Source organism: Cricetulus griseus, chromosome 7 (genome assembly GCF_003668045.3).
Source record: "Cricetulus griseus strain 17A/GY chromosome 7, alternate assembly CriGri-PICRH-1.0, whole genome shotgun sequence".
Classification (NCBI taxonomy): domain Eukaryota; kingdom Metazoa; phylum Chordata; class Mammalia; order Rodentia; family Cricetidae; genus Cricetulus; species Cricetulus griseus.
This window is the reverse complement of record NC_048600.1, coordinates 42,685,302-42,708,774: the sequence shown is the minus strand read 5'-3', so window position 1 is coordinate 42,708,774 and position 23,473 is coordinate 42,685,302. Positions and strand designations below refer to the sequence as shown.

Below are 23,473 nucleotides of genomic sequence, written 5' to 3'. Positions count from 1 at the left end.
GGTAGGCATTTGTGGCGGAAATGCTCTGTTGGTGCTTTGTCTGCAGTCATGCATGACGCTCATTTGCCCCATGGCTGTGAGATTAAATCAGTCACTTTATTTTCTTTTGTTTTTTCTTGAGACAGGATCTCATACAGCAGAAACTGGTCTTGAATTCACCATGTATCCAAAGACAACCTCGGACTCCTGATCCTCCTGCTTCCTCCAAGTGCTGGGAATACAGGTGCATAACACTATGCCTAGCTTAAGTTTAATCACTTTGTTACATCAGCATTTGTTGTGTTACTTGCTAAGATACCTCTTTTTGTATAAAACCGGAGTAACACCTCTCCTTAGCAGTCTCCATGGCAATTCATCTGAACACTCATCTTTACATTTTTGTTATAAGAACCTCCCTGTGTAGTTTAAACCTCAGTCATGAGCCTTCTTTCTCAGCCTCTCAAATATTAGAATTACAAGTGTGTGCCTCCATGTCTAGATTCTGGATACTCGAAGTTTGGGGTTTTTCCAAGACAAGGTCTAGTTATATAGTTCCTGGATATCCTGGAACTTGCTCTGTAGAGCAGGCTGCTCTTGGATTCTCAGAAATCTTCCTGCCTCTGCTTCCTGAGTGCTGGAATTAAAGGTGTGCACTACCATGCCTGGACTCATTTTATGGTCTTTATAAGCATTTATCTTAGTGGCTTAGTTGAGGTCTGTGAAGCTCATTTAGGTTTTCCTGTTTCAATCAGACAATGGAGGGAATTTGCCTCATGGAAGCATAGCTTGTTTGTCTCCAAGGGGAAGCCATAGCCACTGTAGAGGTTTTGGATGCCTAAATACAAGATAATGGCATCCAAGTATCAACACTTAATTTACAGTGGATGACCAGTGTGCTGGACTCCAAATATGGCAGACCCTTCTAGATGTCTGAGAGATCTTACAGAATGCAGAGCCTTTGGAGACTTATCTCTGATTCCAGAACCTTAGAATTAACCTTTCATTTTACTTCACAGATTTCTCATGTTTTCTCTTGAGAAAAAAAAGGGGGGGGCATTATCACCTTTGCCAAGCTAAGGTGCTCACTGGACTTGAAGACTGCAGCTGGATTCCAAAGACTGATGATGTTAGCCATGTAAGTGCACAAGGGCAGAAACACACTTGGTTTTGTTGTTGCTGTTTTGTTTTTTAACTTGGGGCTATGAAGACCCTAGGGTATGAATAAGCCAGGACAAGCTTCCTACTTTGTGGAGCTTTGAGGTTTTGTCCCTGAGTGCCCCTTGGCAGCAGCTCCTTCCCTTCTCTATGCTGTCACAGAGTATCCATCTTCCCTTTAACTGACCCTGGGGAGGAAAGACCTCTGCTGGAAGGGCCCTTCCTTCCTCTGTTCAGGAGACCAGCTTGAGAGCTGGCTCAGTGGCATTCAGATTCCAGGAAGATATGCAGAAACAGGTAGGTCACTGATGAAAGCTTCCAGTGAAGTCTCTGCATGGTCCACCAGGAACTTGCTTTCCTTACATTTCCACAGTACATGTGGGAGCATTTGTCTTGATAGCCTCTGAGATCATCCTGGCACCAGATTCCCCAATAGGATTTCCCTGGAGACTAGAACAGGAGAGTTAGGGCAGAACTCAGCACCTGCAAGTTGTCCTTAGTGCAGCGATTATTGCTATAATTGTGCCTTTGCCCTTTTGGGGTCCCTCCACACACCACTCTGGCATGTTCCTTCTTAGACCTAGTTTCCCTATGGGGTTGCTAGCATGTCCTTGTGTCACCTGGCTCCCAGAATAGGGCTAAAGGCAGAACCTGACCTGGGAGCAGTTCTGAGGCTCAGCAGAAGCCACTGAGTATACTCACTTAATATGATGCAGACCATGGTTCTCAGACAGTGCAGCCGCGACATATATGGCCCCATCCATCCCTAGGGAGTTCTCTTGAAGACTAGGCAGGGAAGAGATGAGACACCATGGTGAGCCATCAGGACAGAAGACACATAAGGAGGCAACTGCCTTGTTGCAATGTGGATGAAATAAGTAGTTCTGGGCTGATTGTCCACAGGCACCATAGCAACTGTAGCCAGGTACTCTACCCAAGACCATAAATGTGAATTTTAAGTAAAGGACTTAAGATGAATGAACAAAGCTAACTTCATTGGATGTGGACAGTAATGGTCAGGACATTATGGATGTTTAACATCCAGAAGGAAGCAACTAAAGGAAATTGCGTGTTTCTTCCCAAAAGTGTTGGCAGAAGTTGGCTGCTCTGGGTTGCACATGGGTAACATGATCACTTACTTGAGTCTTCGGAGACTGGAGTTTAACTTCAGAGCATTTGCCAAGGCCTTGGCACCAGCTACCCCGATGTCATTTCCTCGTAAGCTGTCAGGGCAAGCAAGAAGCCTAAGGTGCAGGGATAGGCTGAGTGGTGACACTGATGTCCCTCAGATGGATGTGGGGTGTCTGGACATTCCCATCACAGGAGTTGGGGGCGGCTTCTTCCTAAGCACTTACAGAAGGAAGCCTGCTCTTTTTTTGCCACTCCAGCAAAGGGAAACCTAGGCTGAGATGCGAGAGGTAACTCTCCATCCAGAGGTCTACAGCACACTGTGTTATAGGGACCCTGGGCAGGAGGAATGGCACGGGCATGCTGAGAGCCTCATAGAGCTTGAGCCCTAACCCAACTCCACCCCAGGAGGTGGCTACTGGTTTCTATGGTGTGTGGGGGGAGGAGAGGATTTTATTAAATAGATCCTTTGGTCATGTTTGTCTGGGTCATGCCCAATCCAGAGTGTAGTGCCATGGTAACTTCAGGGAAAGACATAAAGTGGGAACAGGGAAGATGGACACATAACAGTCATGAAAATTATCTGTGAGTGTCTGTGTAAATGGATATTTGTCTTCATATTTATTCCTTTTGAATCTGTAGCTTGATTTCTTCCAGCAAAAGTCTGTCAACAGACACTGGAATACTCACTCGAGAATCTCCAAGGTTCTGTTCACAGCCAGGGCCTCCCCAAGTGCCTGGGCCCCTTGGGTGCCAATGGAGGCCACCTGTAGGCTATGAGCGGGAGTGCAATCAATGTGGGTAATTGGACCCCCTGTGCTCCTGGCCCCTCCCTGCCCTGGGCTACTAGCGGCTTCCCTCCATACTCTGTACCCCTTAGCTAGGGCTAAAGGTTGAGAAATAACATTAAGGATTGATTTCCTTTTTTCTTTTCTTTTTAGTGTTTTGAGACAAGGTTTCTCTGTATAACAGTCCTGGCAGTCCTCGAACTGGCTTTGTAGACCAGTCTGGCCTTGAACTCACTGAGATCAGCCTGCCTCTGCCTTCTGAGTACTGGGATTAAAGGCATGTGCCACCACAGCCCAGCTAGGATTGATCTCTTATGATTTTTCCAAGAACACTGGATCTCCCATCTATACTTTGACACCTAAGAAAAAGATCTAGACACAGTATGGGGAGTAAAAGTGTCTTCCAGAAGGGCTGGGATGAATGCTGTCTGTACCTTCAATCCTTCCTAGATGTTTGATTATCCATCACTAAGAAAAGCAAAACAACTTTCCTAGGCTGATAAAAAAAGCAGCTGTGGCATGAGAGGGTGGTGAAAGGGTGGTCTACTGGGGACTTACTAGAGAGCAGTGAGGGTTGTGTTCACCTTCAGGGCCCCAGCCACTGCAGACGCTCCTTCATCCCCTATGGCATTCTCCTGTAAACTAAACACAGCATGACCCATTGGTACACAGGTGCACAAACCAACACTTGTGCCAAGGCCTATGGGGTTTAGGCCCTTTACACACACCAGACCTACACCCAGTCACCTACACCTTAGATAATTGTCTCTTCTGGGAAGCCATTGTGCCCTTGGCCTCATATTAATACACAGAGGAGTCTGGAAGTCCATGTGAATCTGAAGGCTGGTACAGCTAAAGAAATCTTGGAGACTGATGAGGTCATGGAGTGATGAGGGATGAGGCTTGGAAGTGTGAGGGAGACAGACCTTTGGGGACCTTGGAATCCAAGCTTTAGGGTTACACTTGACTGTGCAGGCACAGTCATTTAAGGATCTCACCCATAATGAAGAATTATGGATGTTTCAGAAAGATTTCTGGCCAGCAGTTGGAAGGGATGGGCTAGATGAGGATGGAGGTCACCTAGTATGGCAGGTGAGTGGTGATATGGCCCGGATGGTGACAGTTGACAGAAACTGTGGGATGGACAGTGGAAAAGAGGGCCAGCAGGACATGGAAATGAGCTGGAAGTGGAGGTGGTGCCTCTAGCTTGCACAATTGGTTGGTCCAAGGGTCAGATGGAGAACTAAGAAGCAAGCTTGTGACCAAGAAAATGCAGCAACTTGCAATGCCTGTGAGACACTAAGGGCACAAGGCAACAGGGATGTGGATTCATGATGTTCAAGAGACAGTTAACTTTTCTATTGCTGTGGTGAGACACCTTGACCCAGTTAACTTATAGAAGAAAGAGTTTACTTGGGGTTTGTCGTTTCAGAGGGTTAGAATCCATGCCCCTCACGGTAGGGAGCATGGCAGCGGGTACCAGACAGACATGATCCTGGAACAGTAGCTAAGAGCCTACATCTGGATCCACAGGCATAAGGCGGGGACAGCACACTGGAAATGCCTTAGACTTTTGAAACTTCAAAGCCTACCCCCAATGACACACCTCCTCCAGCATGGCCACACCTCCTAATCCTTCAGTTCATTCAAAGGAAGAGGCCCAAGGGCAGAACTCGGAGGAGCTCCAATCTCTAGGAGTAAAACACCAGGAAAGAGGGAGAAATGGGAGCTAGTGAAGTGATGGACTGACAGGAGAAAACCCGAAATGTGATGCAAAAAAAGGTTCAAAAGGCTACGCTCCAGTCTGGGGAGGTGGCTCAGTGGCTTAAGTGCTTAGCTCGTAAGCAGAGGGAACAGAGCAAGTTGGCTGGCTGCAGCGGCACGTCCATAACCACAGCTCTCCTACAGGGAGAGTGCAAGCAAACATGAGAAAACCCGGGAAAGGGTGTATCAACCAAGGTGGAAGGCACCTGAGGCTGTCCACTTATCTCCATATGTATGCCCTGGTGTGTGTACACTCACACTGTCACGCATTAGTACATGCACTCACATATGTGCACACATACGAAGATTTTAAAAAGGGACAAGGTGGGGGCTAGTAAGCGCTCAGAAGGTAAAGGTGCTTGCTACCAACCCCAATGACCTGAGTGGGATCCTTGAAATTCATAGAGTAGAATGAGAGAACCAGCTCTTGAAATGTGTCCTCTGACCCCCACACATATGCCATGGCAAGTGCATGCACACATGCACACACACTTCTTTAAAAACAAAGTTAGAAAAAAGAAGGAAGTACCAACATGCTACCAGGAAAAACAAAAACAAAAACAAAAACTGCTCTGTTGGGGGTGTAGCTCTATGGTAGAGCACATGATTAAAATTCTCAAGGCCCTAGTTTCAACTTCTGACATGTATGTGCACATACAGGCTATAGAGCACAAAAGACCATATGAATTTATTCATGTAAAATGTCCAGAATGACTGGTGTTTTGCAAATATGGAAGTGAGAATGGACAGCAGTTACAATGCACAGCATCTCTGGAGTTAGGGAAATGTTCTAAAATGGGTTGTTGTGATGTTTGCACAGTTGGTTTTTATGATGTATGGATTATATTAGTAAAGCTATCACACACACACACACACACACACACACACACACACACACACACACACACACCTCTTGTTTCAGTGAGGACTGAAACAAGTCTGTGGTCTCATGGTAGAGGAGGCTGTTGTTGAGGGTCATCAGGCCAGGCCAGCCCTGTGCCTGGAGATTGACCCTCATCCCCATAGGCACACTTACTCTAAGGTTGTCAGGGTCCTGTTCAGCTGGAGTGCTTGTCCCAGGGCCCTAGCTGCACCCGCCTGGATGAAGTTCCACTGCAGGCTATAAAGACACAGACACGTGACCATAAAACCCAAGAATGCAGCTAGAGACGATAAGGCATCCAAGAGGGTCTGGTGCTGGGTGAGTCTCTGCAGGATATGGCATGGGGATTCTTGAAGTTCCCTTTGGGCTCAGTCCCCAGAGGGTCAGTGTTTTACCAGTGGTAGCCATGGGAACAAGCTTAAATATTCTCCATAAGACATACATCATGCCATTACAGCCATGACATTAGCCTCATAATCTAGATCTGAGTATAACCTCAGGAATCCAAACACAGGATGGGGTATACCTGCTGGAGGCAGGTAGCCTGGGAAGGCCTAAGGCATGGCCCAAAGCCAGGTTCTGTCTGCCACAGTTGGTTTGTGGGTAGCCCTAAACCTGGGAAGAATGGAGATTAGTGAGAGCTGGGGATAGTAGACTTACTGAAGGTGTGTGAGAGAGTGGTTTTCTCCTACTGCTACCGCAATGGCCTGGGCACCTTGGTCATGGAGGAGGTTGGCTGTTAGACTGGTAAAAAGGAAACAGGAGCAAGTAGGAGCCACTGTGAACACCCCCATCCTGGTAACTAGGGGATCCCAGTCATTCCCCATCCTTCCAAGGGACACACCGATGCTAGGCTTGTGTAGCTCATGCTTATGGAGAACCCTGGTGTGCCAAGCATACTAGAGAATATCCCATGTTCAACTCAGTGAGTGGTTACAGGCCATGCAAGGAGAACACACACCTCTATGAACAGGATTTACTGCCTATTGGCATGGTCCCATGCCAACTCTTAGGGAACACTCCCATGTGCTTGTCCATCTCCAGGGATAAGGCTGGGGAGTTCTTGTGTAGGGTTTGCCAGTCGGTATCAGGTCTCCAGGCTGCCCTAGTCCACCCTTGTGAACTGTGACGATTCCAAGGGTCTAACCCATCATAATGGTGCCCACTAACCCTGGTGTCCGAGTAGGTGAGGAAGCATAATCTCCCTTTGACCTCCATCCCTCCAGACCCAATTATTACATACTCCAAGTGCTTCAGAGTGTTGTTCATGCAGAGAGCTTGAGCGAGGGCCTGGGCTCCCTCTGGGCTGATAGAGTTTTCTCGTAGGCTGAGGAAAGATGAGACGCAGAACATCCAACCAGGCAAGTGAGGCTTCTGACAGAGCAAGCCCAGATGTTTAGGCTGCTCACACCCCAAGAAACCACAGACAGGCCCTGGGCTTCCTGGGCCATCTGGGCTGAAATGTGAAATGTGAAAGCCTATTCTAGCCAGCCAGGGTTCTAGCTGGTGTCCCACTCAAGACTAGTACAGGAGGAAAAGGACAAGAGCTGGTTTATGATGGGCAAGTGGCACCTGAAGGGCTTGTCCATAGAAGGCAGCTGCCCACTGGGGCCACACTGACAAAGTGGGAAAAGGGCCAGGACCAAGCCCATACAACTACAGATTTTTTTCTACAGCAGTTTTCTCAGTCCCAGCCTTTTCCTCCAAGTCCCAAAGGCCCTGTATTCCCACTGGTCAAAGGGGCAACACCCTGGTTGTGAGCTTTGGGGGTCAGGACTTACTTGAGACTGGAGAGTGTCTGGTTAACACAGAGGGCTCGCATCAGCACTGCCACTCCAGTGTTACTGATGGCATTGCTCTGTAGGCTGCGGATAAAGGACAAGGCACTGCTGATGTGGCTGTCCCAGGTCCTGGAGACAGCTGTCTGATCTAGACTAGAGCTATACCCCCGAGTTCAACAGAGAGTTGGGAACCTGGAAATCTCTCTCCTCATCCCTCTCTCCTCTCCCACCACCCTTTCTAGCTCCTTCCAGGTAAAGGCAATGTAGTTTAGCATAAGCCTGAGGCGTAAACTGCCTTGACATGGAGACCACACACATCCTCAAGGAAGTACATATTACTCAGCTCCAGAGAAAGTGACACAGCAAAACCATCCTAATGTGGCGGCAGTATCCAGCCCGCCCCTGCCCCATCTACCAAGGCTTTCTTCAGCCACAGGTGCTTGCTTATGGCAAGGCACATTGACCTTGTCATTCTAAAAGCTGCAGGGGAGTGGAGCTGGCAGGTGGAATAGGACAAGGGTAGGTGGGGGACAGAAGCAGCACTGTCGGGAGGGTTGGTAGGGCTCTCTCATGGAAGCGAGTTCTGTCTAGGTCATTGTCATCCAGGGAGGGTTCTCTAGCAGACTCACTCTAGGTTCTCCAGGCCCTGGTTCCCCTTCAGGGCCTCAGCCAGAGCCATGGCACCTCCATCCCCAATGGTATTACTGGAAAACCTGCAAGAGACAGATGACCATGGGCTGGGCCTAGGAGTCAGAGCTCAGGGGAGAGACCACCTCTGTCTCAAGGGTGTCCAGTGCAGTACATTTGGCCTGAGTTGTGTTCATCAGTAGTCTCTGAAGGTGACCCTATTTTCCTTAACTCTTTGAAAAAAAAAAAAAACCCTTCAAGGTATTTCTGGGACTTTATGTGAAGATGGTACAGAAATGATGTTTCCCTCTGAAAGCAGGAAAGCGATAATGTAAACAAGCTCATGGTGTTTGGGCTCACCCAGTTCTGGGAGTCTGGGTTTCAGTTCTCCTTGTGCAGTGTTTTGCGCTTCTAAGCCGGCTAACCTGCAATCACTCACTAAATCTCCTATATACCCCTTTCTATCCATTTAGCCATTAGTCTATCTACTCATCCATCCAGCTAACTACCCATCAAATTACTCCTCACCCATCCAACCATCTACTCGTCCATCCAACCATCCACTCAGCCTCCTACCCCTCCAGTCATCCATGCACACATCTCCTCATCCCTTCATCCATCTGCCCCTTCACCCATTCCTCTAGTCACAGATATGTGGGGTGCACTGGCCTTGTGTTTGACATGGAGAATACCAGTTTTGCCCTTTGGCCTTTCTCACATGAGTTCCTTCAGACTCTTGTTCTGCTTCAGGGCATCTGCCATCCGCTGGGCTCCTGTAGGCCCAATTAGGTTCTTCTGTAGCCTGTGGACATGAGACGGCTCCATCAACAAAGCCAGCCACAGTCATTCCCAGGCCAAAGGTATTCTGAGGTTATGGGTGAGAGGTCACGGGGATATAGGTACCATCTCCATTTACACAGCAATGGAAAGGGGCCTCATAAAGTATCTGCTTGGAAGAGTTAAGGGGAAGGTGCAGCTGGGAGCAGAGGCTGATAGATAGGCCTCCACACACAAGTCTGCCAGCCAGTAAAGTATACTTCCCATCTGAACGCAGTCCACCTCCCACCCGAAGAAACTTCCCTGGGAAGAGGTATAGGATAGATGAAGAAGGACCTTTCCTGGGTAAAACGCCCTCCATTTAAAGGAAAGACACAGGGGCCTGGTCTTTCAGCAGGTGAAGGTGCTTACCACTAAGCCTGGAGACCAGAATTCAATCCCTAGGCCCCACATGATGGGAAGAGGAAACTGACTCCTGCAAGTTGCCCTCTGACCTCCATACTGTGCCATGGCATGTGCATGCATGTGGACACACACAATAAAGAAATAAAACATAAAATAATGTACCTGGACTGTACATGTCCTCACATCTGTTTTTAAGGAAAAAGACATCTCCCTTTTTCTAGAATATTTTCTTGAGGAAGCTATAGATTGTAAATCCGTACTCTGTCTCTTTGCAAGCTCAGCCAGCTGCCTCTGGTTTCACAGCCCAGGAGTGTGTTTCTCTGTGTTTGTTTTGGTTTTTGAGACAGGGCCTCCTATATATAGCTCAGGCTGGCCTTGAACTCACTATGTAGACCAGGCTGGCCCCAAACTCACAGACATCTGCCTGCCTCTGCTTCCCAAGTGCTGGAGTTAAAGATGTGTACCACCATACCAGACTCCCTGGGGTCTTTCTAAGGGCCCTCTTTTCCAAGATAAACATCAACTAAGGTAGCGCCCCTGTCTCCCTGCTGCTGTGGGAATTAGCCTGGACACCTGGCTCCAAGTTGGGATGTACCAGGCTGTCACAAAGGTAGCAGAAGTTTTGCTGAGGCACCTGTGACCTTTCTAGCTGTCTGGTGTACCTAGGACAAGCTGCTGTAAAGTGCTACCACCAGCTCCTTACACTTAAAGACAAGTTGTCATTGGTCTTGGGAGCACACATGGAATGGTTGCCTCTGCTGGGTTGTAGAGGCCTCTGTCTTTGCAACCTCACTGGCAGATTACCCGTGATGCTGCTTTACAGTCAGATTGGTGCTTATTTAATAGAAGAACCATATGTTCTTTTCCTGTGTCTGTGGACATGATTTCCTAGGTTGGCAGGAGTTTTTATTTTCAGGAATTCTATGAAGAATTTTCTCTGGAGAAACAGGTGACATCATGTTTTCCAGGGACCACACAGGTGGGTCAGAAAGCCTTAGGACCACCTCCTGTTCTCTCTATCAGGGACAAGGCAGAAGCTCACTAGGAGAGAAGAGAAGCAATGAGAGTTTGTCTACTCACTGTAGTATGGAGATTGTCTGGTTGGAGACCAGGGCCTCAGCCATGCACATGACACCATTATCCTTGATCATGTTGCTTTGGAGACTACAAAGGTAAGAAGAAGTGTATCACCAGTGGCCTGAACTCACACTGCAATGGGGACACCTGCCTTGGAGGCCCAAGACAAGAAGCAACTGACTGCCATGAAAAGATTTAGTGATGCGTATATGCCCTCTCCGTGCTCCACTACTCAGGGAAGACTGCTAACCCTCCTGTATTAAGTCTCTTAAGTAGCTGCCTGCCAACTAGGAACAAGGTGTCCATGCTTTCTATCTGTATCAATTAAAATGAAGTCATCATTAGTCCCCATCACAATCAAGAGCCAGAGTACCCAAATATCAACGAAGATGTGGAGAAACTGGAAGCCTTACACTATTGATGACAATGCAAAGGGTCCAGCCTCTGTGGAAGACAGTCTGGCAGTTCTCAACTTAGACTTGGCACATGACCTAGCAATTCCATTTCTAGATATATTCCCCCAAAGAATTAAAGACAGGTAGTTGAATACTTCTACACAAATGTGGCCAGCAGCATTATTCATGACAGCTAAAAGAGGCACACTGAATGTCTATCTGTGCATGAGTACATAAGCAGACTGTGCCCCACCCATAAAGTGGGACACTATTCAGCTATTAAATGCAAAAAAAAAACCAATGTGCTACACTATGTATGAATCTTGAAAATGTGCTAGTTGAGGAAGACAGACACAGAGTTCTTATTGTATAATTCCATTTATATGAGATGTCCAGAAAAAAAAGGAAAAAGCAAATACAAAAGTCAAAAACATTTTGGAACTAGACGGAGGTGGTGGTTGTACAACATTGTGACTATACAAAATGCCAGGATGTGGTGGTGCACACCTTTATCCCCAGCACTGGGGAGACAGAGGCAGACTCAGACTCTGAGTTCAAGACCACCCTGGTCTACACAGCAAGTTCCAGGACAGCCAGGAACTTGCTGTCTTAAAACCACAGAGAAAAGCCGGGCAGTAGTGGCGCACGCCTTTAATCCCAGCACTTGGGAGGCAGAGGCAGGCGGATCTCTGAGAGTTTGAGACTAGCCTGGTCTACAAGAGCTAGTTCCAGGACAGCCTCCAAAGCCACAGAGAAACCCTGTCTCGGAAAAACACACACACACACACACACACACACACACACACACAGAGAGAGAAACCCTGTCTTGAAAAACCAAAAATAAAATAAAACAAATGCCAATGAACTATATATTTCAAAATGATAATTTTTAATTTTTTTAAGATTTATTTATTATGTATACAATGTTCTGTCTATATGCATGCATGCCAGAAGAGGGCACCAGATCTCATTACAGATGTCTGTAAGCTACCATGTGGTTGCTGGGAATTGAACTCAGGACCTCTAGAAGAGCAGTCAGTGCTCTTAACCCCTGAACCATCTCTCCAGCCCCAAAATGATAATTTTTATATTATCAAATTTCACCTGGTTATGGGTGTGGTGGTGCACACCTTAATTCTAGCACTTGGGAAGCAGAGGCAGGTGGATCTCTGTGAGTTCAAGGCCAGCCTAGCCTACATAGTGAGCTACAAGCCAGCCAAGGCTACATAGCCAGACCCTGTTTCAAAAAAAAAAAAAACAACAAAAATTTCATTTAAATAATGAAAGTAGAAAACCAGAAGAGTAATACACCCTCAACTAGATGAACACAGCCACAGTTTCCTAAAAGGGACACTGCAAGCCATGCCCAAGCATAGTCATTTTCTGGAAAGCAGGCTTTCCTTTGTCCTGAGAAACTGTGGGGTCTTAGAGGAGCACATGAGTTAGGGCAATCTGAAAGCTGAAGTTTGCAGACATTCCAAAGCTTCCGTTTTTAGTCCCCTCCCACTCCACAGTATCTCCTGGAGCCAGGGTTTTGTTTTCTGGGCCCTCTCCTGAGACCAGGAGTGGAGCTACATACCCCAGAGAGGTTAGAGTTCGGTTTTTCTTCAGAGCATCTGCCAGGGCCTTAGCCCCCTGTGGTCCAATGGCGTTACTCCGGAGGCTGGTAGAAGCAAGAAAAAAAAAAAAAAAAAAGGAAATGTTGACTGGGGTAGGAAGAAGGATCAAAATGGCACTGACATTTAAAGTCTACAATTCTTAAAGGGAAAGATCTGTTTGACTTATAACAGAGATCGTATGTATGTATGTGTGTATGTATGTATGTATTATGTATGTATGTGTGTATGTATGTATTATGTATGTATGTATGTGTGTATGTATGTATTATGTATGTATGTGTGTATGTATGTATGTATTATGTATGTATGTGTGTGTATGTATGTATGTATTATGTATGTATGTGTGTGTATGTATGTATTATGTATGTATGTGTGTGTATGTATGTATGTATGTATTATATATGTATGTGTGTGTATGTATGTATGTACATGTGAATAAAGAGGTTCCCGAAAGCAGCCCCACATGATGAGAAAAGGGAAGAGAATGTAGGATGTGGTGGTCTAGTGGGCTAAGTGTGGAGATGACAACAATGATTATAGATCAGGGTCAAAAATCAAGTGTTTTGTGAAATGAAGTTCAAGAGACAAAAGAAATAGTGACTTTGCTTGTTCAGCTGTTCTTCCAGCCAGCCAGAAGGACATATAGTCAGCAGGACCCACTCTGGGGAGCTGGAGAAAGACGGAGAAACCTCAAGACATTTCCTAGACGGGCCTGTAGTGTCCAACTTACTCTAGTGTGATGAGACTTCTGTTGACCAGGAGGGATCTGGCCAGAGCTTTGGCCCCTTTGTTACCAATCTGGTTCTCAGTCAGACTGCCAAGAAAAGGGAAAGTGGTTATTTCAAGTCTGTGCCTCTCGTTGCCTCTTCTGTGACATTAGGTTCATGATTCGTCCTTGTTTGCCCAGCGCCACCCATGAGGATGTAAGTGGAGACAGAGTGACCAGGGAGCAGAAAACCAGGAGTAGGAAGACCCCGGACCGGGGAGGTAGAGTTGGCCTCATGACCTTCGCCCTGACAAAGGGTCCTAGGGAAATTTGCCCAGCATACTGCACAGTGGTTTCTTCTCAAATATGCAGCCAAGAGTTTGAAAGGTAGAAGTCTTTCATATGGGGCCAGCAGGTGGCTCAGAGCGTGAAAGTACTTGCCACCAAGCCTGACAACCTGAATCTGGTCCCCAAACCCAAATGATGGAAGGGGAGAACTGACGCTTGCGCTTGCAGTTACCATCCGACCTCCACATGTGTGTGTGGTCTGTGCATTTACACACATGCACACATATGCACTAGCACAGATACAATAAATGCAGTAAATTTTATATTGGATTTGCGGATATTAAAAAAATCTTCTATTTAGACCTCATCTGGTGGTATAATGTCCATGTGACCCTCAAAAAAAGCAAAACACCAAACACTGGTGCTGGTTTCAATGGTGCAAATGCCCCAAACCATGGCTAATTTCAAGCATCCTCAGCTTGTGAAATTCCTGAAAACCCACAGCGCTCATAAACCAGTACAAACTAGTTTAAGCATACCATTGGTCCTAGCCTTTCTCTAGTACAAAACAGCAAATAATAAAATTATCACAAAATTAACTAAGCTTTAAAAAGGTTCATCTTGGGGGCTGGAGAGATGGCTCAGGGATTAAGAGCACTGACTGTTCTTCCAGAGGTTCTGAGTTCAATTCCCAGCAACCACATGGTGGCTCACAACCATCTGTAATGTGATCTGGTGCCCTCTTCAGGCACGCACTGTATACATGATAAATAAATAATCTTAAAAAATATATAAATAAATAAAAAGGTTCATCTTCATGTGCCCAGAGAGGTGGTTCCTAGAGCATGCTGGTGGATCCACTCAGTGCTGCTTCCTGTGTCCAGAAGTGTGTGCTTTTTAGTTTTATAAGCAGCACCCCATAGGATAGAGTTGTCCATTAGAATCCCTGCAATGTGAGAATCAAGTATATTCCAAGAGCACTTTGGGTTCCTGGTACCAGGGACCAACAGGAAGGCGAGGAAAGCCAAGTGAACAGGTTCTTTTAATACTAACAGTTCCCCATCATCCATTTTATTCATTGGGGTTCTGATTGACACCACTTTTCAAATGACTTCTGTTGCTTAAAAATAAAATGGATCCAGGTGTAGTGGTGCACGCCTTTAATCCTAACACTTGGGAAACAGAGGCAGGCAGAAATCCATGGGTCAGAGGCTAGCCTGTTTTACACACTAGTTCTAGGTAAGGCGGGACTGCATAATTATACCCTGCCTCAAAAATAAGTAAATACACAAATAAATAAATTTGAGTACCAGCCAGATGTAGTGGTACACATCTGTCGTTATAGAACGTAGAAGGTTGGAGTTCAAGGCCAGTCTGGACTACAAGGTGACTTTCTTTCCCTGCCCTTCATCATCAAAATGTTTGAAGACCAGCCTACTTTTTGTTTTTGTTTTTCTTTGTTTTGTTTTTTGTTTTTCAGGACAGGGTTTCTCTGTATTGTTTTGGAGCCTGTCCTAGAACTAGCTCTGTAGACCAGGCTGGCCTCGAACTCACAGAAATCTGCCTGTCTCTGCCTCCCAAGTGCTGGGATTAAAGGTGTGAGCCACCAATGCTCAGTGACCAGCCTGCTTTTGTGGCCATAAAATCTATATAATGTCATATAAATAATATGTCACAAACAGCCTTATGTGTTTTTCGGCAGAATGACTTAGACATTGTAAGCAAGTGTCACTGAGAACCAGAGAGGAAACACTTGTGACCATAGAAGAGATGTCTGGCTTTCTTCACGATCATTTTTGAGCCCCATTTTAAGCAAAACTAAATTGATTATTTTGTCATGTGCCAAAAGGCCTGACTGTGAAAGACAAAATACTGACAATGAGAAATTGGCAAGATCATTTTTTTTTCAAAGGGGCTCATATTTCACTAGCCAGGCAAAGTCCTCACTACACCTCATTCCTAATCCTACACTCCAAAATGACTTCAGAGTTCTACAAACCTTCCTGACATCACCACACTGCAAACCTAAGAGTTACTTACATCAAGTGTAGAAATCTCATAAGTGCTGAAGTCAGCATACAGACTTTTCTCTAATTACAACATAAACAATAATTTTATTTGAGATAGGATCTCAGTATGTGTAGCCCAGGCAATCCTCCTGTCTCACAGTCTCTAGAGTGCTGGGATTATAGGCATGTACATTACACCCAGCTAAAGACAAAATTTTAAGCTTAAGTTTTGGAGAATAAGACTGAGGATGTAGCTCGAATAGGTAAAGGGCTTGCCTACCATGCATGACACCCTGGGTTCCAACCCCAACATGGCATAAACTGGGTATAATGGCACATTGTTGCAATCCCAGCACTCAGGAGGATCACCTTACCTATATAGGGAGTTTGAGGCAAATCTGGACTACACAAGACCCTGTGTCCAAGCAAAAATAATTGAGGCTAGAGAGAAGGCACAGCTGTCAAGAACACTTGTTCCTTGCAGAGGACCTGGGTTCAATCCCCAGCACCCGCATGGCGACTCACAACCATCCATAGTTACCATTCCAGAGGATCTAACACTGTCTTCTGACATCTGTGGACACAAAAAGCAAGGCATGGCACACATACACTTGCAAGAGGCAAAGCACTCAGACACATACATCTAGTAACATTTTTAAAATTTACCTTAAATCGTATTTAAAAATTAAATTTAAAATTAAACTTTTAAATGTTTTAGTTTAACATGTAATCCTGTGCTCAGAATATTACAGAGAGTGAATATTGAGAGGAGCATTGAGAAGGTAATGCCTGAGCCAGGGCAGCACATGAGCGCTGGAGACACATCCCCAAGTCCAGGACAGAGTCTGAGCCTTACCCATCACTTCCCTTTTCATACAGACCAAGTGCCTGAACCTTTGGAACTTTCTAGAAGAACAGACTGCATCCTGAGCCACACCCTGAAAAGATGCACATTCTTGGGGTACCCTGGTTAGCTGAGCAGAGTGGGAAGACACCCCCCCCATCCCATGCAACAGGTAGATACACAGGAGGCTGTGTTACCTGATGTTTTGAATGCGACAGTCCTTCCCACTCAGCACACTGCCCAGCAATTCCATCACAGGGTCCTGGAACTGGTTGTTGTCCAGCCTGGCCAGGGGAAGCCATGACAGTGAGTGGTACTGCAGCCCATGAGTAGGGCGGGGCCTCCACCTCCTCTCATTCCTGCTGTGGTCCACTGTTTCAACTCAGAACTCCAGACTCACAAAGCTCAGACTTCCCTGAGGTGGTTCCTCCCAGGTGGCATCTTACAGAGTCTTGGCTAGCTTTACTTCTGAAGATGCCAAAACCACTCTCAGGTCCTGATTGATCCGTGGCCTACCTCTTGCCCTCTTTGCTTGCTAAGTTCAGAGTATGGCTCCTCAGCTTCTGTAGCTTCTGTCAACATCGACTGGCTTTGCGCGTGTGTGTGTGTGTGTGTGTGTGTGTGTGTGTGTGTGTGTGTGTGTATAATACATACATACATATGTGTGTACATATACACAATATATATGTATATATTCTTGCTATGTAGCTCAGGCTATCCCAAAACTCAGCAGTCTTCCTACCTCAGCCTCTTCGTTGCTAGGATTACAGGTCTGAGTCTCAATGCCTGGCTCTCAGAGGGTCTCATGAGTTGGATTGTATTTCCATGTTGAAATTCTAACCTTGCTGTTTCAAGAATATGGGTGTGAGCTCCTTGCAGATGTAAGAGCTAGGAGGATATCATACTGACATAGCTTGGCCATATGACAGTGGAGGCTAGGGAATGTCAACAACTGCTGGCCCTCAGGAGCTCCAGAGGCAGAAAGGATCCTCCTGCCAAAGTTTCAGAGGGAGTACTGCCCATGCCCTTGACCTCAGACTTCTGGCTTCCCGAACTGAATCAGTTGCCATGATGGTTCAACACCCAGCTGTGGACCTTTGCGGTAGCAGTCTCAGCAGACTACAGGGAAGGGGGCATGATGAAACAAGGAACCATTTTGAGTCTCTCCTGTGCCCTTACTCCCTGCATGGACCCCATACTCACCTGAGGCTCTGGCAATAAAGCAGCTGGGGCAGCAGGCTCTGGAGGACACTCTGGCTGAGACACAGGGATAAATTGGCCTCCTGGGAGCGGATATCAGACAGCTGCAGGAGGTAGGCCAGAGCAGTGCGATGCGAGGGGCTGGTCAGCCCAGCCAAGGTCCCACTCTGCATGGCCTCCTCCACACTGCAGGCCAGTTCTGTGTGTTGCAGCTCGTGCAGGCAGTACAAGACATTGATGGCACGCGCACAAACTGCAGTGTCGGGACGCAGCAAGCCTTGTAGGACCTCAGCCGCCTGGGCTCGGTAATTCTGATGCTCACCTTGGGCCAGCAGGGAGCCAGCCAGAAGAGTATTAACTCTTGGAGACAGGAGGCCAGAGAGGAAGCGCAGGAACACGTCCAGTCTCCCATCCTTAGCTTGTGTGGCCCGCTGGGCTGCACACCTGAAATGTGTGAGGAAACCAAGCCTGGGCCAAGACATACCACTCTCAGTGAAGAGGTCAAAGATGGCTCTCTTGGATGCACTGTAGTAATATGTGGCTGCCACAAATTCTTGCAGAGATAGGTGAGTAAAGCAATAAGCTGCCGAGGAGGCCAGGGTCTCTTCCCGCTGCAGAAGCCAGCTGCACAGAGCACTCTGCAACAAAGCGAGGTCCACGCCAAATGCCTTCATGTCTTGCTCATAAAACACGTATTTCTTCTTGACCAGCCCATGGAAAGCCAGGCGTCCTAATGTCCCCACCATTTTGCGAGCTCCCTGGGCCACCTGCTCAATCCTAGGACTTACCTTTCCCTTGTCCTGCCCCTCCCCACCAAGGGCCATCCTAAAGTACCAAGAGTAGAGCTCACACAGGGTCTGAGGCAGTGGCAGCTCTGTGTCCTGGACAGCCAGCTTGCTGTGGTACAAGTGACCCAGTGCCAGACCCATGAGCCTACAAAAGGCTGGCACAGTGCACATCAGATACAGAGCCCTGTTGGCCTTCACTTGATTCAACACCTGGCCTAAGAGGTTCTGGTCCTCAGGAAATATCTGCTCCAGACACACTTTTATCTCTTCCTCAGTAAGACCCCGAATCTCAGTCATTCGGTCCACTAGGCCCCCAGGGACCTGGCCAGCAGCACTGGGACGGGAGGTGATCCAGACAGAGATGTCTGGAAATAGGTTGCCTCTGATGATGTTAGTGATCAGGTGGTCTACCTGGATCTCCTTCTTTGGGTCTGTGCAGGCCATGGTATTGGAGAATTCCAGGGGTGTCTTACACTCATCCAAGCCATCCAGGACCAGGAGGACTCGGTCTGGAGCAGTTACCACCAGATTACCTTCCCCAGTGTTTGGGAAGATGGAGTGGATGAGTTTGTCTGCAGACAGCTTCTCATAGGTATTAAGATCCCGAAAGGTCAAAGGCAGAACCAATGAGAAGTTCTTGCCCACTTGTCCTCTGGCCCAGCAACGAACAAAATGCCTCACCAGAGTAGTCTTGCCAATGCCAGCCACTCCGATGGTGACAGAGATACGAGGTGGGATGGACACCCGGGACAGAGGCAGGAAGAGCCTATCCAGGGTGATGGCCCTGGCAGAGTGCCAGACCCCACGTGTGGCCTCCACCTGTGTGAAGTCATGCTCCCTTAGCTGCAGGTCTGTCAGGCCCTCTACCAGCAAGAGGCTGGCCAGCCTATGTGAGGGGCTGCCCAGTTCTGGGTCATTTCCCACCCTGCTCAGCAGGGCCTCACAGTGCCTCCGTATCCTTGAGTCTGTGGGACACAGGACAAAACAGGTGAGGAGGTCCCAGGGCAAGGTGAGAGGGTCAGGTATTCCCCCCCCCCCACCTCAGAAGACTTACCATTGTTTTGGGATCCCAGGGGAGAGTCTGGCATTTTGTCAGGGGCCTGTAGTAGCCGAACACCCTTCCCAGCCAGCAGATCCACAAGGGCCTTCACCTGCTCAGCTGGGGAGACAACATTATAGGCCAGGCATGTTTCTCTATCTGTCCTCACCTCTTGCTTCCTCATGGAGTCTGTGACTGCAGCCAGGAGCTGTGAAGATATAGTCCAGATGGCTGCCGGTGGGCCTCTGCTGTTTCTTGGCCAGGGAAAACAATCATAACAATGTAGGGCCCAAGCGAACAAGACTTGAACTTGGACTCTGGCTCTGCCACTTTCTAACTGGGTGGCCCTGGGCAGACTGCGTCATCTCGCTACACCTTGGTTTCCTCATTTGTGACCTGGCAATGGTGATGCTGTTGTGAGCAAGGAAACCAAAAGGAGGGAGGAGTGAAGTAGCCAATCTGGGAAGGAAACAGTGCGTGATTCCATCTAGTTAACATCCTGGGAAAGGCTAAGACTGGAGACAGAAAAACTGTGGTGAAGTTGGTGGGTACCAGGGTTGAGGATATATGGGCAGTGACACTGCTCTGTGTGACATTGTAATCGTGGCTTGGCGTCCCTGTATGTGTGCAAGTGGGCACCCTCATGTAAACTGGACTTCTGGTGATCATGCTGTGTCAGCTAAGCACTTGAGGTCCCTCAATGTAACAAATGTAGCGCTGTTAGGAGATGCAGGCCGCAGAGTCTGGTGAGGCAGACAGAAGTATGCGGGAGCTCCATACTTAATCTTCTTTCCTAAGCCTAAAACTGTTCTAGAAAGTAGTGTTTTAATTCGTCAAAAAGGAAAGGGAAGACGGAGAGGGATGGGAATGGCCTTCTGGAAGCTCGGGAGCTCTGGGCTGTACGAAGCACAGAGATATAGAGATGGCAAGAGGTAGAGCACTGTGCATCCCACCTGCTCACACCCTTTCACCAAAGCCGAGGCCTCTCTGAAGCTTTCTTACAGCCAGTGCCATTTATGTCCCTCCTCATCAGGCATAGGGGACACTCTCTTATGGACTTGTAGGTAGAGACCAGTCACCCATTGTTGACAGTTCTAGAAGAGAAAGAATAGGGGGAGGGGTCAGCAGAGGTCATGGTCCACTTCTGCTGGCAGCAACCCTGTTTAAGACTGACGCAGCAGTCAGCACTGCCAAGAATCTGGCGAGTCCTGGCTGCCCTGAGCTTAGCAGCCCTGGGTTCTCTGGCCCAGTGATTGGTTAACCGAAGAGGAGGTTGCTGCTGTCCGTGGACTCCTGGTTTTGAAACTGCATTGGGGATTGGTGTCAGTTTAACTTGGCGTGAACATTTTCATACAGAAAATGCTGAAGTTTAGCAGTAAGAAAAACAACTATTCCGTTCATAGCCATGTGGAAGGGTCAATAAGTGCAACACGTTTAAGGTTTAAGTCCAATGGTCTGGACTAATCTGGGGATGCTGAGGGGGGTGAGGTCACTCTCTAACCCTTTAAAACCCTGCTGGCTTTTGCTCTTTTAGTTTTTGAAATGTTCAAAGCAACGGGGAAAGCAAGTGGGATTACAATTGATGCCTCGTTGTGTTTTGATTTGTGCTCATATTTACATATCTGTTTATAGATTATCTAGTAAACCTTATTTTTCCCTCATCTACACCTTAGAAAATAACAGCTTCTTACTTGCATCTCAGCACTTGCAAAATAGTTTTTGTTAGCCTGCAGAGATGGCTCAGTAGTTAAGAGCACTAGCTCCTCTTCCAGAAGATCAGGGTTTAATTCCCAGCACCCACATGGTGCCTCACAGCCATCTGTAACTCCATTTCCCAAGGGGTATACTCTCTTCTGGCCTCTGCAAGCATCAGGCATGATAGTAGAATACAGATGCACATTCAGGCAAAGAACCCAAACATATAAAATAAAATAATAATTATAATAATAATAAAGTAGTTTTGTTGTCATTTTGAATATTGTTGGTGTAAGAGGTTAATTTTGTTTCATCCTATTTCAATGAATTATGCATTTTTGTTGACTCATCACTTTTCTGTTAGTTTTCCTCAAGCTAACTTTAGGGGACGGGCCACTTCTGACCCTTCTCCCCCTACTGGTTGCCTCATCAAGCCTGGATATGATGGTTACATGCCTGGTCTCATTGTAACTTGAATCTTTATTTGGTGGGTGTGGAAGTCCCTGGGAGGCCTGCTCTTTTCTGAGGGGAGGAAGAGGGGGGTGGGTCTGGGGGAAAGGGAAGGTGGGGGGGAGAAACTGGGGAGGGGGAGAGAGGGGAAACAGCAGATGGGATGTAATGGATGAGAAAATAATTAAAAATAAATGTTTTTCAGTAGGAATAATTTCATCTTTTAAAATAAATTTATATTCTGTTTATATGTGTGTTCATATCTCTGTGGGTTCGTGCACATGTGTGTGTATACCCACAGAGGCCAGAAGAGGGTGTCAGATCTGCTGGAGCTGGCATTGTAGGTGGTTGGGACCAAACTTTGGTATGATGTAAAGATAGTTTGTACTTTTAAAAAAAGATTTATTTATTTTATGTCTATGAGTGCTGGATCTGCACACCAGAAGAGGGCATCAGATCCCAGGTGGTTGTGAGCCATTGTGTGGTTGCTGGGAATATGAACACAAGATCTCTGGATGAGTAGCCAGTGCTCTTAACCACTGAGCCATCTCTCCAGCCTCATAATTTCATCTTTTTATTTCTGAATTGTTACTCTATTTCTGAATTGTTACTCACTTTGAACAATTTGGCAACCAGTCACCTTTTCCCTGAAGCAGTGCTGGCTAGCAGCCTTGTTGTACTGTGTATGCACCCGGAGTTGCTCTGTATAGAACCACTGGGTATAATATTTGGGCAGATTTCTAGTTAGTTTTTTTTTTTTTTTTTTTTTTTTTTTTTTTTTTTTTTTTTTACTCTTGGGGACAACTCACCATTCCTATCATTATTCAGCTAAAGTTGCATGGTGTTTCCTAAGGGCATACTATATCCCAAACATTCTGTTGAGCTCCATGTTTGAATCATTTAATTTACTTATCAGGATGAGCCTCTGCCATTGTGTCTTTTACTTCATTGACCGGAACAATGAGGTTGGGTGACTTTCCCAAGGACACATGGAAGCTGAGCTGGGGTTAAAAACCAAGGCCTCACTGGTCCCAGCACCTGTGCTGTGTTTTGCCTCTGCAACAGATATAAAATGGTTCAAAAACTTGTTCACTGGGCATGGTGGTGAATGACTTTAATCCTGGCACTGTGGAGGCAGGGCCAAGAGGAATACAAATTTGAGGAAAGCCTGTGCTACGTAGCGAGACCTTGCCTTTTAAAAAAATAGAGAAATGTCCTTTAACTAGACAAAAGTTTTATTCATCCATTCAACCAGTAAAATTTTAAAGTATGTATGTGAGTGTGTGTGGTGGTATGTGTGTGATATATGCTCCCAGGTGTGTGTGATGGTGTACATATGGAGAGGCCAAGTGAGGGTATCAATTGTCTTGCTGTACCACATTCTGCATCACTCCATTGACACAACTTGGACCTGTGCTAGCAATGAGAAAGCCCCAGAGACCCTCCTATCTCTGCCCACCACAATGCTGGGATTATAGACACACACGGCATGGTCAGCTGTTACATGTGTGCTAAGGATTTGAACTCGGGTCCCTGTGCTTGTTCAACAAGTGTTCTTGCCCACTGAGACTTCTCCCCAGCCTCTAATCTGAAAGTTTGTTTGCATGTTTGTTTGTTTATGGGATGTCTTAGAGTGTGGCTCTGGCTGGCCTAGTGCTTGCTTTGTAGCCCGTGTTTGCCTGGAACTCATGTCATCCTCCTGCCTCATCCTTCCCAGTGTTGAAATTACAGGTATGTGCTACCAAGAAACATTTATTGACGGTGTCTTATGTGCTGTAGACACAGGGAATATGAAAGTGAAAAATTTGGGCAAAATCCTTATTTTGTGGGAAGGGAGGAGTAGGATAATGACAGTAAAGGAGAAGGAAGCTAAGAAGGACTTCTAAGGTGACTAGTGACATAAATGTGATCAGCAGCAGGGATGACAAGAGTTGGCTGTCTTGTGTGGTGGGGTGGAGGGATGCTTTAGCCATGGAGGCTTCTCTGACTTCTGTGAGACCACTGCCTGAAAGTAGATGGGTAATGGGTCTGGGGAGAGGGCTTGGTGGGTAAAGTGCTTGCTGCCCAAGCATGAGG

At 46.9% G+C, this 23,473-nt stretch overlaps 1 protein-coding gene across 1 annotated transcript; it reads right to left on the bottom strand.

Annotated features, from left to right (window-relative positions):
* Positions 1–1,445: 1,445 nt before the first annotated feature.
* Nlrc3 (NLR family CARD domain containing 3) lies at positions 1,446–19,451 on the bottom strand. The gene is made up of 17 exons (XM_035448297.1): positions 19,268–19,451; positions 17,429–19,178; positions 16,423–16,509; positions 13,109–13,192; positions 12,339–12,422; positions 10,368–10,451; positions 8,824–8,907; positions 8,108–8,191; positions 7,479–7,562; positions 6,941–7,024; positions 6,358–6,441; positions 5,851–5,934; positions 3,609–3,692; positions 2,953–3,036; positions 2,274–2,357; positions 1,837–1,920; positions 1,446–1,584 (listed from the first exon to the last, which is right to left on the bottom strand). The coding sequence occupies exons 1-17, from the start codon at positions 19,434–19,436 to the stop codon at positions 1,494–1,496; spliced, it is 3,189 nt and encodes a 1,062-aa protein (XP_035304188.1). The 5' UTR covers positions 19,437–19,451; the 3' UTR covers positions 1,446–1,493.
* Positions 19,452–23,473: the final 4,022 nt, after the last annotated feature.